Source organism: Oryzias latipes, chromosome 9 (genome assembly GCF_053564925.1).
Source record: "Oryzias latipes strain Hd-rR chromosome 9, Olatipes_Hd-rR_3.1".
Classification (NCBI taxonomy): domain Eukaryota; kingdom Metazoa; phylum Chordata; class Actinopteri; order Beloniformes; family Adrianichthyidae; genus Oryzias; species Oryzias latipes.
The window spans coordinates 35,465,231-35,480,595 of NC_136245.1; the positions used below are offsets into that span (position 1 = coordinate 35,465,231).

The 15,365-nt window shown below is 45.4% G+C and overlaps 1 protein-coding gene across 2 annotated transcripts; it reads right to left on the minus strand.

Moving 5' to 3' along the window:
• Positions 1-545: 545 nt before the first annotated feature.
• On the minus strand, positions 546-15,335 carry LOC101167092 (ras-related protein Rab-14). Of its 2 annotated transcripts, XM_023958090.2 has the most exons (8): positions 15,189-15,335; positions 14,896-14,952; positions 3,341-3,394; positions 3,015-3,192; positions 2,728-2,794; positions 2,372-2,459; positions 2,265-2,295; positions 546-2,193 (listed from the first exon to the last, which is right to left on the minus strand). In XM_023958090.2, exons 2-8 carry the CDS (start codon positions 14,945-14,947, stop codon positions 2,016-2,018), a joined length of 648 nt encoding a protein of 215 aa, XP_023813858.1. In that variant the 5' UTR covers positions 14,948-14,952; positions 15,189-15,335; the 3' UTR covers positions 546-2,015. The 2 variants fall into 2 exon arrangements, with proteins under 2 accessions (XP_023813858.1, XP_023813859.1); XM_023958091.2 differs by lacking the exon at positions 3,341-3,394 and having other exon boundaries at positions 15,189-15,330.
• Between the last annotated feature and the right edge of the window lie 30 nt (positions 15,336-15,365).

Sequence of the window (15,365 nt, forward strand, 5' to 3'; positions counted from 1 at the left end):
GGCCAGAGTCCAGTGAAGGATGGACTGCTCCAGAACCGGCCAGAGTCCAGTGAAGGATGGACTGAACCAGAACTGGCCAGAGTCCAGTGAAGGATGGACTGAACCAGAACCGGCCAGAGTCCAGTGAAGGATGGACTGAACCAGAACCGGCCAGAGTCCAGTGAAGGATGGACTGAACCAGAACCGGCCAGAGTCCAGTGAAGGATGGACTGAACCAGAACCGGCCAGAGTCCAGTGAAGGATGGACTGAACCAGAACTGGCCAGAGTCCAGTGAAGGATGGACTGAACCCGGTTTTTCTGCTGAACACTTTGCTCTGCTTCCTCCTGAGAAACCTGAAGCGTCTGCATCCAACGGGCTGTTTTGGACCTGGGCTGTGTTCATTGGTTCAGCCGGTACCGATTGGTTCTGCTGAAGGCTGGAAGTGTCCCGTTGGCCTCAGATGAAATGTTCCTGAGAGTCACACTGAGTGGCGTTTGGCAAACGGCATGCTCACCCGGCTGTTGGTTTGGTTTCGTGGTTTGTGACGTCAGAACACGACAAACGTTGGTGCAAAGCTGCTTTATTTAAGACGAAACATCAGATCATTCTTTGAATCAGTCGACGTCTGGAGGCCACACCCCCTTCTTACATTTATCTGCCATCACAAGAATAAAGCCAGCCAGACCCAGCAGGCCCTCTGGCCTGCAGCGCCCCCCTGAGGTAAAGTGCTGCTGCAGGTTGGTCAGAATCTTCATGAAGTGACGGTGGCGGTTTCACCGGATTGAGGTCCCTGTTTTACTTCCACATCTGTATGTTGCTTCCTGAGAGGTGGAGTAAAACAGCTGTGTGGCCGGAGCTTTTATCAAACATCTGTCATGGGCCTCTCATCCACCAGGGGGCAGCATTTCTACTAACAGACACAAATCAAAGTCTTTTGCCTGACCAAAGCAGCATGACTCCACCCACAACTCACCAAGGAATGGCCCCGCCTCCACCCACCATAGATGACTGCATGGCCCCGCCTCCACCCACCATAGATGACTGCATGGCCCCGCCTCCACCCACCATAGATGACTGCATGGCCCCGCCTCCACCCATCATTGATGACTGCATGGCCCCGCCTCCACCCACCATAGATGACTGCATGGGCCCGCCTCCACCCACCATAGATGACTGCATGGCCCCGCCTCCACCCACCATAGATGACTGCATGGCCCCGCCTCCACCCATCATAGATGACTGGATGGCCCGCCTCCACCCACCATAGATGACTGCTTGGCCCCGCCTCCACCCATCATTGATGACTGCATGGCCCCGCCTCCACCCACCATAGATGACTGCATGGCCCCGCCTCCACCCATCATTGATGACTGCATGGCCCCGCCTCCACCCACCATAGATGACTGCTTGGCCCCGCCTCCACCCATCATAGATGACTGCATGGCCCCGCCTCCACCCACCATAGATGACTGCTTGGCCCCGTCCACGAGCACCAAAACCTTTAACTTCCAAGTTTAAAAACTTCCAGGCCTCTCTGTAACCATACCAACCAGCTTCATGGGCGGGAGGAGTCACATAGGTGGGAGGGGTCATGTAGGTGGGAGGGGTCACAGTGGTGGTCCCATGTTCTTCATTCACACCCTGCAGCTTCACTGGATCTTGGAGTCAGAAACCTTCATCTAAAGTCAGAACCAGACCGTCTACCAAGATCCAGTCTGGAGGTTCTGAATTTGTTACTGTTGTGGTTCTGAAAGGTCCCAGGTCGGCTGAGTTTTTCCCAATGGGGTGGGGCGGGTTCTCTGACGCTTTTTGCTGTTTTATCTTCTGATCCATCAGGTTCTGCTGGATTCAGGTTGGAACCATCCGGGGGTCGGTTCTGTCCTGCGGGTTCAAGCCTGTACAGGTGGGGGGTGTTTTTTTGGGGGTTTTTATGACTTCCAGAAGGCCCTGGATGGATCCGGTTCTGACCCGGGCAGCTTCTGGGTCATGCATTGAGGTCTTGTTTGGATGCCCCCCCCCCCCCGGTTCCTGCGGCTAGCAGCTGCAGCTCTCCTTGGGGGACTGGCTGTCGCTGTTGAGTCGGCCTCCTTGCGGCGCAGACGGTTTGTGCTGGACTCCGGACTCGGCCGCATTCAGGTCCAAACTGCCGTCCTGGATGTTCTGGTAAATTCTCTTGGCCGCCTCCAGGAAGGCCTCTTCCACGTTTTCTCCTCTGGAGATCAGAGAAACAAAGGTCAGGAGGGGAACAGGAACGGCACGGCGAGGCACGGCGAGCGTACTCACGTCTTTGCGCTGGCCTCCAGGAACAGTAAACCTGAGGGACAGGAAGGGGAGGAGTCAGACAGACGGCAGAGACACGGCAGGAAGACCCCGCCGTCTCCTAAACTCACCGTTCTCGTCGGCGAACTGTTTGGCCTCCTCGTACGTCACGTCCCTCTGAGCCTCCAGGTCGGCCTTGTTCCCGATCAGAATGATCACCTGAAGGGAACCAGGAGGAACAGAGGTCAAAAGGTCATCCGACCTCTGCTATGTTTTCATTTGAAGGAGAACGTCTGATGTTTACACCGATAGGAACCATCCCTGAGTCGGTTACGGAGCATACAGACGGGTCGTGTTTGGTCCAGATCAGCACACCTGGTGTGAACTGGCGGCGGAACCCAAACAAGGTCGAGTAGCTTTGAAACGTCTCCGTTCCCGGGCTTTCCTTCACAGGACCTGCTGTGGTTGGAGGCGGAGCCTCACTCACCGTGTTGGGATTGGTCAGGTTCCTGGCGTCCGTCAGCCAGCTGCTCAGGTGGTTGTAGGTGCTCCTCCTGGATCAAAACAGGAAGTTATTCAAAGATGATTGCTTGATTCCGTGCTAGTTATTCGCCAAAGTTCAGACAGTTGAACTCAAGGCGCCGCCCCCGATGCACTGCTACCAGACTGCCGTGCCGCTCCCATCACGACCTCTGATGGCGTCTGTACATTGCCTTAACACGACGCCGCAGAGGCCTGGATCACATACGCCGTGAGGAAACGGGGGGTCTGTACCTGGTGATGTCGTAGACCATGAGGGCCCCGGCGGCGCCTCTGTAGTAGGATCTGGTGACAGCTCGGAAGCGCTCCTGACCCGCCGTGTCCCAGATCTGCAGCTTCACCTTCTGGCCGTGGACCTCCATGATCCTGGTGCCGAACTCCACCCCGATGGTGTGAGGACAGTCGGCCATGACTGCAGAAACAGCAAAACCTCTGAGAACAGCTCCAGAACATTCCCCATCAGAACCAAAGCCTTCCGATGTTCCTCTGGTTCCATCAGGAACAGCATCCTGAAAGCCTCACACACAGCAGGACTTCAGCAGAACCAAAGAGAACCTCACATTTCTTCTCTGTGAACTGGTGCAGCAAACAGGACTTCCCCACGCCCATGTCTCCTGCAAGGACACACAGAGACACACAGATAGACAGACACACAGAGAGAGAAAGAGAGACACACAAAGAGACAAAAAGACACAGAGACACACAGAGAGACAAAGAGACACAAAAAGACACACAGAGAGATACACAGAGACACAAAGAGAGACAGAGACACAATTAGATACACAGAGACACAAAAAGACACACACAGAGACACACAGAGTCAAAGAGACAGAGACAAAAATAGACATGCAGAGACAAAGAGACAGAGACACAAAGAGACACACAAAGAGACAGAGACACACAGACACACACAGATAGACAGAGATACACAGAGAGACAAAGAGAGACACACAAAGACACAAAGAGACACACAGATAGACAGAGACACACAGAGACAAAAAGAGACACACAGAGTCAAAGAGAGACACACAAAGACACAAAGAGACACAAAGACACACAGAAACACACAGAGAGACAAAGACACACAGATAGACAGAGACACACAGAGAGACAAAAAGAGACACACAGAGAGACAAAGAGACACAAAGAGAGACAGAGACACAAAGAGATACACAGAGACAGAGACACACAAAGACACAAAGAGAGACAAAGAGACACAAAAAGACTCACAGAGAGACAGAGACAAAAAGAGAGACAGAGACACACAGACACAAATAGATACACAGAGACACCAAAAGACACACAGAAAGACAGAGACACACACAGAGACACAAAGAGACACAAAGAGACAGAGACACACAGAGACACCAAGAGAGACAGAGACACACACAGAGAGACAGAGACACACAGAGACACAAAGACACAAAGAGACAGAGATACACAGAGACACAAAGAGACAGAGACACACAGAGACACAGAGAGACAGAGACACACAGAGATACACACAGAGACACAAAGACAACACCTGTTAGTTTCCATCAACATTTTATAGCATTTTACAGTAAATAATTTGCTCCCTGCTTGATGTTTATGTTTCAACGGGAGAACCAGCTGCTGAAGGACGCTAAAGTAATCAGAGTAAATCTAAAAGTCCGATTTGAAAACCAGATTTCTTTGATTCGTCAAAACATTTAGGAAATCTCAGAAGTTTGACGGATGAATGTTTCTGAGACGTCATCCAGAGGAGAAACCCAGACGACCGCTCAACTCAAACTAACAGCGGGACACAGAAGTGGAAGTGTAATAGTGTGGGACTGTGGCTTCTGTTCTATCAGAAAAGTCCTCCATGGTTTCCGGATCAGAACCTGAACTCAGAGGGTTCAGGTTCTGCAAACAGGAGTCCCGGCAAGATGGCGATGGGAGCAAACTTCCGGTAAGCGTCCTGCGCAACATAACCTTGAAAACGTTACTTTAAGACGGAATAGTTATAAAACCGACTCTCCACTGGATTTCAAGATAAAACAAAGCAAGCTTTGAGCCAACTGAAGATTGCCTAACACGCCCAACTACTATACGAGCATGGCTAGTAAACCCAATGCTAAAGCTACAGCTAGTGCTAGAGCTAAAATGCTGTTTCCACATGACTACTGCACGCCTGAGGACATGGAAACAAATGCAAAGGGGACAAAAAACAGCGTGGAATCACCTTTGAAACCAGCAGTGCCACAAAAAAAGCCAAAACCAGATGAAACCTGCTCTCTCAGACCAGGAGAAGCCTCAAAAGCATGATGACGGACTTTAAATCGGAGCTGCAGCAAAACACTGACTATATCCGCTATCGCCAAAGCCGTGGAGTTTAACTCTGCTGAAATCAAGGAATGTAAAGACAGAAAAAAAAAGTTGGAAGAAGAAGTGAAACGTCTGAAAGAGAAAAATGTGGAGTTGGAGCAGAGAGCATCAGAGATGGAAAAGAAGACTTTGGAATCGGAAAGATACAAGAGAAGATGGAACCTGAGACTGAATGGTGTTAAAGAAGAGAAAGCGGAAGACACTCGAGGAATTGTGGCAGATCTCATCACAAAGATCGCACCACCCTGGGCAGAGAAAGTGGACCACATTCTGGACACGGTACACCGGCTGGGCCCAACCGACGTCAACCGCCCTCGTCAAATCATCATTCAGTTCACAGGAAGGAGATACAGAGACGAGCTGTGGCGAATGACTAAACACCATCCTGTCTGTCGAGACCTCAACATCCGCTTTGCAGAAGACCTCATCAGAGAAGACAGAGGGGCAAGGAAAGGGGTGTGGCCTAAAGTTGAGCAGGCGAGAAGGAATGGTTGTAAGACAATGTTTGGTGGTCCTTATGCTGTCATTAATGGTCAGAGTCACTCCATGACTTTAGTTAGTCTTGTAATTTGGTAAGTTAAGACGGTTATTGTAAATTCAAGGTTTTGTTGCTTTAAAGTTTTTGTTCAGTAATACTTTCAGCCTCATTTAGGTTTGTTAAGTTTGTCTTTTTGTTACATGCTGCACCTTAAAACAGATATTTCTTTACTTTCTTTAAATGCCAGAGGTCTAAGGGATCTAACAAAGAGAAAAAGCTTTTTTATTTTGTAAAGGGAAAAATGTTGATTTTGTTTTATTACAAGAAACACTCTACAAATGAAGACAAATCATTTTGGTCTCAGCAATGGGGGGGACAAGGTTTTTTTCAGTCATGGCAATCCCAGATCAGCAGAGGTCGCTGTACTTCTCAAAAACTTCCAGGTCCATTATATCATTATAGTAGATATTGATCATTTGAAATTCATCCTGGTTAATATATATGGCTACAATAACATCAAAGAGAATAAAAATGTATTGGAGCAAATTAAATTATTTACATCAACTCAGATTAGCATATTCATCTAATAATATAATTGTGGGAGGGGACTTGAATCTACTGCAAGGACACAAGGAAAGGACTAATCAGAGGAATAGTGAGAATAATGGGAGGGGCTTAGAGTATACGGTCCCCGACTAAAGTCTTGTCGCTTATCCATTTTGTAGAAACAAAAGCGTTTAACCTCACTGTTAATGAATCCATTGGTTTTAGAAATGTCTCATCTTCTTCTTTCTCTTTCGGCTTTTCCCATCAGGGGTCGCCACAGCGAATCATCCTTTTCCACCTCACTCTATCATGGACATCTTCTACCCTAACGTTAGCCAACTTCATGTCCTCTGTTAAGACATCCATATATCTCCTCTTTGGCCGTCCTCTTGCCCTCCGGCCAGGCAGCTCCATCTCCAACATCCTTCTACCAATATATCCACTATCCCTCCTCTGAACATGTCCAAACCATCTCAGCCTGGCTTCTCTGACTTTGTCGCTAACACAGGCAACATGAACCGTCCCTCTGATGTACTCGTTCCTTATCCTGTCTAACCTGGTCACTCCTAAGGAGAACCTCAACATCTTCATCTCCGCTACCTCCATCTCAGCCTCTTGTCTCTGTCTCACTGCTACCGTCTCTAACCCATAGAGCAGAGCTGGTCTCACCACTGTCTTGTACACCTTTCCTTTGAGTCTTGCTGACACTCTTCTGTCACACAACACTCCTGACACTTTCCTCCAACCGCTCCAACCTGCCTGCACTCGCCTCTTCACCTCTTTTCCACAATCCCCATCACACTGAACTGTTGACCCCAAGTACTTAAACTCCTGCACCTTCTTCACCTCAGTCCCCTGTAACCTAACGCTTCTACCTTGATCCCTCTCGTTCAGACACATGTATTCTGTCTTACTACGACTGACCTTCATGCCTCTTCTTTCCAGAGCTAACCTCCACCTCTCTAGCTGTTCCTCCACCTGCTCTCTACTCTCACTGCAAATTACAATGTCATCCGCAAACATCATTGTCCAGGAAGATTCCTGTCTTACCTCGTCTGTCAGCCTGTCCATCAGCATAGCAAACAAAAAAGGACTCAAAGCTGATCCTTGGTGTAGTCCCACCTCCACCTTGAACTCCTCTGTCTGACCTACAGCACATCTCACCACCGTCATACTTCTCTCATACATGTCCTGAACTACTCTGACATACTTCTCTGCCACTCCAGACGACCTCATACAGTACCACAGCTCCTCCCTCGGCACCCTGTCATACGCCTTCTCTAAATCTACGAACACACAATGCAGCTCCTTCTGACCTTCTCTGTACTTTTCCATCAACATTCTCAAAGCAAAAATGGCATCAGTGGTGCTCTTACGGGGCATGAAACCATACTGCTGCTCACAGATCTCCACCTTCTTCCTAAGCCTGGCTTCCACTACTCTTTCCCACAGCTTCATTGTGTGACTCATCAACTTTATTCCTCTGTAGTTGCTGCAGTTCTGCGTGTCACCCTTGTTCTTAAAGATCGGAACCAGAACGCTTCTCCTCCATTCCTCAGGCATCTTCTCACTCTCTAAAATCCTATTGAACAACCTTGTTAGAAATTCCACTGCTGTCTCTCCTAAGCACTTCCATACCTCCACAGGTACGTCATCAGGACCAACGGCCTTTCCGCTCTTCATCCTTTTCAGAGCCTTCCTAACCTCATCCTTTCCAATCTCGGCTACTTCCTGCTCCACAACAACCACATCTTCCTCCCTTCTTTCCCTGTCATTTTCCTCGTTCATCAGCTCCTCAAAATACTCCTTCCATCTTTTCTGTACACTCTCTTGGGTTGTTAGCACCTTTCCATCTCTGTCCTTAATCACCCTTATCTGTTGCACATCCTTCCCATCTCTGTCTCTCTGTCTGGCTAGCCTGTACAAGTCCTTCTCTCCTTCCTTTGTGTCTAACCTGTCATATAGCTCATCGTAAGCCTTCTGTTTGGCCTTTGCCACCTCTCTCTTCACTCTACGCTGCGCTTCCTTGTACTCCTGTCTACCTTCTTCAGTCCTTTCTACATCCCACTTCCTTTTAGCCAACCTCTTCCTCTGGACGCAGTCCTGTACTTCCTCATTCCACCACCAAGTCTCTTTACCGTCTTTCCTCTTTCCAGATGACACACCTAGCACCTTCCTACCTGTTTCCCTGATAATCTCTGCTGTAGTTTCCCAGTCCTCTGGAAGCTCATCCTGACCACCCAGGACCTGCCTCAACTTCTGCCTAAATTCCTCACAAGTTTCTTCATTCTGTAGCTTCCACCACTTGGTCTTCTTTTCTGTTTTCCCTCTCTTCTTCTTCCTGACCTCCAGAATCATCTTACACACCACCATGCGGTGCTGTCTGGCTACACTCTCTCCTACCACCACTTTGCAGTCAATAACCTCTCTCAAATGACCTCGTCTACATAGGATGTAGTCCACCTGAGTACTCCTACCTCCACTTCTGTATGTCACTCTATGTTCCTCTCTCTTCTGGAAGTAAGTGTTGACTACAGCCATTTCCATCCTCTTCGCAAAGTCCACCACCATCTGTCCCTCCAGATTCCTTTCCTTCACACCAAACCTGCCCATCACCTCCTCATCACCTCTGTTGCCCTCACCAACATGCCCATTAAAGTCTGCTCCAATAACAACTCTCTCTCCTCTGGGGAAACTCTCTATGACCTCATCCAACTCACTCCAGAATCTCTCCTTCACTTCTAACTCACAGCCAACCTGTGGCGCATACCCACTGACTACATTCACCATCACCCCTTCAATTTCTAACTTTAGGCTCATCATCCTGTCTGAGACTCTTTTCACCTCTAGAACACTGTTTACAAACTCCCCCTTCAGAATCACTCCTACCCCGTTTTTCTTCCTATCAACACCATGATAGAACAGTTTGTATCCTCCTCCAATACTACGTGCCTTGCTGCCCTTCCACCTTGTCTCCTGCACACACAGTACATCTACCTTCCTTCTCTCCATCATGTCTGCCAGCTCTCTGCCTTTCCCTGTCATTGTGCCAACGTTAAGAGTCCCTATTCTCAAACCTATGTTCCTGCCTTTTCCCTTCTCTCTCTGGCCACGGACCCTTCTGCCTCCCCTCTTTCTTCGACCAACAGTAGTCAAATTTCCACCGACACCCTGTGGGTTAACAGCATCGGTGGCGGTCGTTGTTAACCCGGGCCTCGACCGATCCGGTATGTCTAAAGTGTTGTGGATGATTCGCATGGTTATTTTGGCAATTTTTTGGAAATTGGTTTTAGAAACAAAGGTTTTAGAAATGTCTCATATGAAAGCTAAAACCCTCCCAAATGACGTTCAATGTACTAAAATAAAATTGCTCCACTGAAGAAAGATTGATCATTTAATGAACACACAAAGGTCACATTTTGGCAAGACAAAAGTTTTGTGGCCTACAGAGAGTAATGTGAAAATGTAACAAATAATTTACTTCAAAAACAAAAATATGTTGCATAACATCAGTGAATGAAGTAGTGCTACTGTGAGATCCATATTTAATATCTTGTATGACTTCCATGAGCTTGAAGGACAGCATCCATGCGGTTTGACAATGATTATCATCAGGAATAGCAAAGAAAGCAGTCTTCCATGCCTCCCAGAGTTCATCCAGACTCTTTGGTTTGGTCTTCCATGCTTCCTCTTTCATTCTACCCCAGACATGCTCAACGATGTTCATGTCTGCTGACTGGGCTGGCCGGTCCTGGAGCACCTTGAGGAACTTTGATGTAGAGATGGAAGTATACCATGGAGCACCATCCTGCTGCAGAATTTGACCCCTTTTCTGGTTGGGAATGTAGGAGGTAGCTAATACTTCTTGATATTTTAGGCTATTGATATTGCCTTCCCCCCTGCAAATGTTTCGCTCCCCCCCTACTGGATGGAACGTAGGGGGGGAGTAAACGTAACTGTTTTCTGGGTGAATCTAGGGTCCATGCGGGCTCCAGTTGGTCTCCTGTGATGTAATTCAGCTGAAGACTCATCTGAGAAATCCACCGTCTGCCACTTTTCCAGCGTCCATCCTTTCAGCAGGCTGTGGGCCTTGGCAAATGCCACACGTTTGTTCAATTGCCTTTTGTTTAGTGCTGGTTTCTGGGTATGGAGGCCATTTGGAGACAGAATTCTACAAACTGTTCTGGACTTGAGGTGACCAGGCCTGGTGGAGCTCTGCTGCAGTGGAAAAGGGGCTGGTCCTCCCCAGCAGTTGTCTTGCGGGGTCTGCCGGACCTGGGCTTGTCAAAAACATCTCCAATCTCTTCAAATCTTTTTCTTCTTCTTTGTTCTTGACGCTGAGACACATTGAAGGTGTCAGTCACCTCAGCAGTGGATCTGGTCTTCAGCCTCTTGATGATCAAGGCTTTGGTCTCAGGGTGAATCTTAGGCATGTTGTCAGAGGTCAAGTAGCAGTTGATGTGAAGGCCTGGTGTGCTGGGGTTCTTTTTAGACACACCCACTAATTGATTGATCAGTAATTGATCACAGGTGAGGCTGTAATCTAGGATTGGGTGCATCATATGACAAGGCGACAAAACTTTTGTCTTGCCAAAATGTGACCTTTGTGTGTTCATTAAATGATCAATCTTTCTTCAGTGGAGCAATTTTATTTTAGTACATTGAACGTCATTTGGGAGGGTTTTAGCTTTCATATGAGACATTTCTAAAACCAATGGATTCATTAACAGTGAGGTTAAACGCTTTTGTTTCTACAAAATGGATAAGCGACAAGACTTTTGTCAGGGACTGTATGAGAGGGAGAGGTTAGTTGCCGCGGGGGCAATGAAGGAAGACATGAATGTGCGCCTCTCCTGTGTAATGCTGTTGAACATAGAATAATTTCACTGAGGATTATTGCACTTGGGGAATTGTGGAGAAAATAAACCAGTTACAATTGGAACACGACTGCCTGGATCTGTGAAACACCCGTCCTCATCACAACCTTAAATACAGAATTCGTAAACTCTCAATCTCATTTAGTAAAAAAGTTCAAATCAAATCTGGAAAAAAGGAGCTGGACATAGTCAAACAGCTGAATGATTACTGTGGTACACCTGAGCCGTCTGAGGATGATAAACACATATTGAACCTACAATCCAAATTAGATGAGCTTTATACTCAGACATCAGATCCAGAGCAAGATGGATAGAAGAGGGCGAAAAAAATTCAGCATATTTTTGCAGCCTGGAGAAGAGAAGACAAAAAAGGAACAGCCTAAAGTCACTTCTAGTGAATGATATGGAAATTACAGATGAAAAGGCCATATCCTCAGAAATGTATAGATTTTATAGCCACCTTTACAGCTCTAAACTTTCAAGGACAGACTGTGACAACTTTATAAAAGAGATTACGCAACACATCCCCAAAATAGACGATAATTTTAAACAAACATGCGATAAACAACTTTTAATCTCTGAGCTTGATGCTGTCATTAGTCGACTCTCTCTCAATAAATCTCCTGGTTCAGATGGGCTCACAGGCGACTTTTATAGACACTTTTGGGAAGATATCAGAAATTTACTGTATCAAGTCTTTTTGGAAATCTTTGAAACTTGCACACTTCCAACCACAATGAAACATGGGATTATAGTTTCTATCCCAAAACCTGACAAGGATCCTAGACTTATAGACAACAGAAGACCTATCACCTTAAGAAATTCAGACTACAAATTATTAACGTACATTTCTGCCTCTCGTCTCCAGACGGGACTCTCAGAACTTACAATCTGGTTTTCTGAAGGGCCGTTCATTTCATAATAATATAAGACTGGTTATGGACATCATTGAATACCGACACCTTATAAAAGATAATGGTTTTATTCTCTTTCTGGATTTTTACAAGGCCTTTGATTCAGTGGAGCATCCGTTTATAATGACAGCACTGGATAATTTTGGTTTTGGTACTAAATTTAGAAACCTGATCTATGGTCTATATCAGAATATCAATAGCTGTGTTGTCCTTCCTAATGGCACCACCCCAAGTTTCAAAGTTGCTGTAGGAATCCCTCAAGGTTGTCCCATCTCTCCATATCTGTTCTTATTAGCTACTGAAATGTTGGCCATTTATATTAAGAATTGTAGTGAAATCAAAAAGTTAAATGTCTTGGGCACAGAGATCATTATTAGCCAGTTAGCAGACGACACAACACTGTTTTTAAAAGATGAGCATCAAATTAAAGCAGCTATTGAAAAAGTCAAACACTTTTCCAAAGCATCAGGGTTAAACTTAAACTTAAAGAAATGTGAACTGTTGGCTATTCATGACACACCCTTAAAAGAAATCAATCATATCCCCATTAAATCAGAAGTTAAATACTTGGGCATCTATATCAACAAAGACCAAAAAATAAGCCAATCAAGGAATGTGGGTGAAAAACTTGATGAATGTAAGACCAGGTTGAATATGTGGCTCCAAAGAGACACATGGCTGCTGGATCTGTCTGACACAGATGGAGGGTTTGTCTAGATGGATTTATCCATCTTACTCTAATGCCATCCCAAACAAAATGATAAAATCCATCAACCAAATGACGTTTAACTTTATTTGGAGAAACAAGCCTCATTACATGAAAAAAAACTATATGGTCAAAGAATTTAAGGATGGGGGTCTCAAAGTTATTGACTTTGACTGCAGTCTTAACGGAACCCTGAAGATAAACTGGTTGAAATCGTGGATCAAACACAACCAATCCTTCTGGTTCTGTGTCCCAAAATATTTATTTAACAAATTAGGCGGGTTAAAGTTGGTGCTTATTAGTGAATATGACATTAATAAGCTCCCTATAGCATTATCAGAGTTCCACAAACAAATTCTGCTATACTGGAAAATCTTGTATGTGCATAATTTCTCGCCACACTCAAATATTATTTGGAACAACAGATACATCCTCCACAGAAACAAATCCTTGTTTTGTGCTGAATGGTTTGACAGAGGAGTCTGGTCGGTGTCTGATCTGATGGATACGGAGGGAAATTTACTAGATTATGAGCAATTTTGTTTAAGACATAACTTCAATCCTCCTATTTCAGAATTCTTAAAAGTCTGTAATTCTCTTCCTGGAGAATCATGTAATGATAGAACCACAGTTAGCCACATTATCAATTGAAGGTTGCCCTCTTATGGACAGAAAATGTAATAACTCTTTGATCAGAAATTGGTTCACTAAAAGGTTTTTTCCTGGACGACAGAACAAAAACAATATACTGCAGAAATTTGACCAAAATGCAGGGATGTTAGAGTTATGTAATTATCATTTGCTTACACGCTATTATCACCATGATATGATTGTCTCAGTTCTATCTTTCAGTAAGAAAACAATGACCTGAAAAGTTCTGATCATACAAGAACATGATGTTCCTGAACTGCTTGATTGAATGACCTACTTTTATGTTATCAACCCCGACCACCAATAAAACCAGACTGGATCCACTAGGATGGCAGAACTCTGTGACAGTCCCCACTGTCACAGACCGATTCTCCTTCTGCAGAACTCTAGCAAAAGTTCTCATCTCCTGTGTGGTTCTTCTCTTTATTAAGGAAAAAGTCAGAACCCTGACAGTTGTTACATAATTAAGAACCGATTTCATGAAACTTCCTATTCCCCCAAAAGTTAAAGAAACACACTTCAAAATTATGGGTGATATTTATCCTCCAAAGAATGACTTAGATTACGTTTCAACATTGATGACAACAGCTGTTCCTTCTGCCAAACTGCTGTTGAAGACATCGACCACAGATTCTTCCTGTGTGATGTTGTTCAAATGTTCTGCTTGGATGTTTACAAATGGTTAAAAAAATAAATTCCCATTCATCATGGACTTCTTTTCCAAAGAAGTAACAATCTTTGGGCTGTCACTACACAACAGTGTAAATAATGTATCAATACTGTGTTATGTTTAGCCAAGTTCTTTATACACAAAAACAGGTTACAGAAATGTCACCCTAACTTTACCTTCTTTAACAATGAGGTCAATTTATACTTTAAATCCATAAAGTTAATCGATTCACCTAAAGCCATAACAGTTTATGACACCCTGAGTGATATTCCCAGAATGTTGTCTCCCCCTGCATTTAGTAACACTATCCAACTCTGAAATTGTTGTTTTCTTATGTTATACTTTTCCCTAATTTCTCTATGATTATGAATGTAGATAGGTTTAAGTATACATACTGATAAGAATGTTCTTTTTTCTTTTTTGCTTCCTTTCAAATTGTGCTATTCTCTCTTGTATTCGCCATATTTTGTAAGTTTTAGGTGAATGTTCTGGTGTTGTTTTGCATCGTGTTCAATAAAAAATAAATAAAAAAAAGGTTCTGCAAACACTTCCACCCTAACTAACCCGGATGGTTTACAGGAAGTTCTGACTTTTTGAGGGACTACAAATCCGGGACTTCCTGCTGGAGTCCTGATCGACGCTGCAGCTGAAAACTCCCATTGTCCTGAAACGCACCATTACACCAGTTAACTTCCAGATTCCTTTGCCTTTATTAATTTTTGTTTTATTTTTGCATAACCTGTTTTACATTGTTATTATTATGGTTTTTGTTTTTTGTTCTTTCTCCTGGCGAACATGAAGATTGTATTTTGCACACAGTGTGGAGTTTTGTGTTTGGTATTTTGTATGTGCAATGTGCAATATTTGTTAATAAAGTTTATATAAAAAAACCCAGTTAACTTCCGTGTATGCGCGCGCACTCACCGATGATGATGTACTTGAAGATGAAGGAGTAGTTGTACGGAGCCGCTGTCATCGTCTCTGCGGAGAACAAACGGAGGCTCTAAGGAACCGGTTCATACTCAAGCAGTCGGCTGGACCCGGACCCGCCCTTCGGGCTCGGTTCTCCCTGGTGGGCGTGGTCCCGTGGCCGGTCAGCTGACCGCGTTAGCTGCTGTCCATTAGCGTAGCTCTGCAGCTTAGCGCGGCAGTTTTCCGGCCAAAACCGGAAAAAATGCAGCAGAAATTCAGATCCGGTCATCAAACCGGAGCTTTACCTTAAGTCTGACCGCTGTTCAGATCCGTGAACCCGGTCAAAGTGCTGGTTTGGTCGATGGTTCACGCACTTTCGCCGCTAACCTGCCGATCTGCCAGGAGAGCTTACGAACCTCCTCCCCTCCAGGAAAACGCAAATATCGCGAGATGTCAGAGTGACTGCTGCGGCTGAGCGGAGC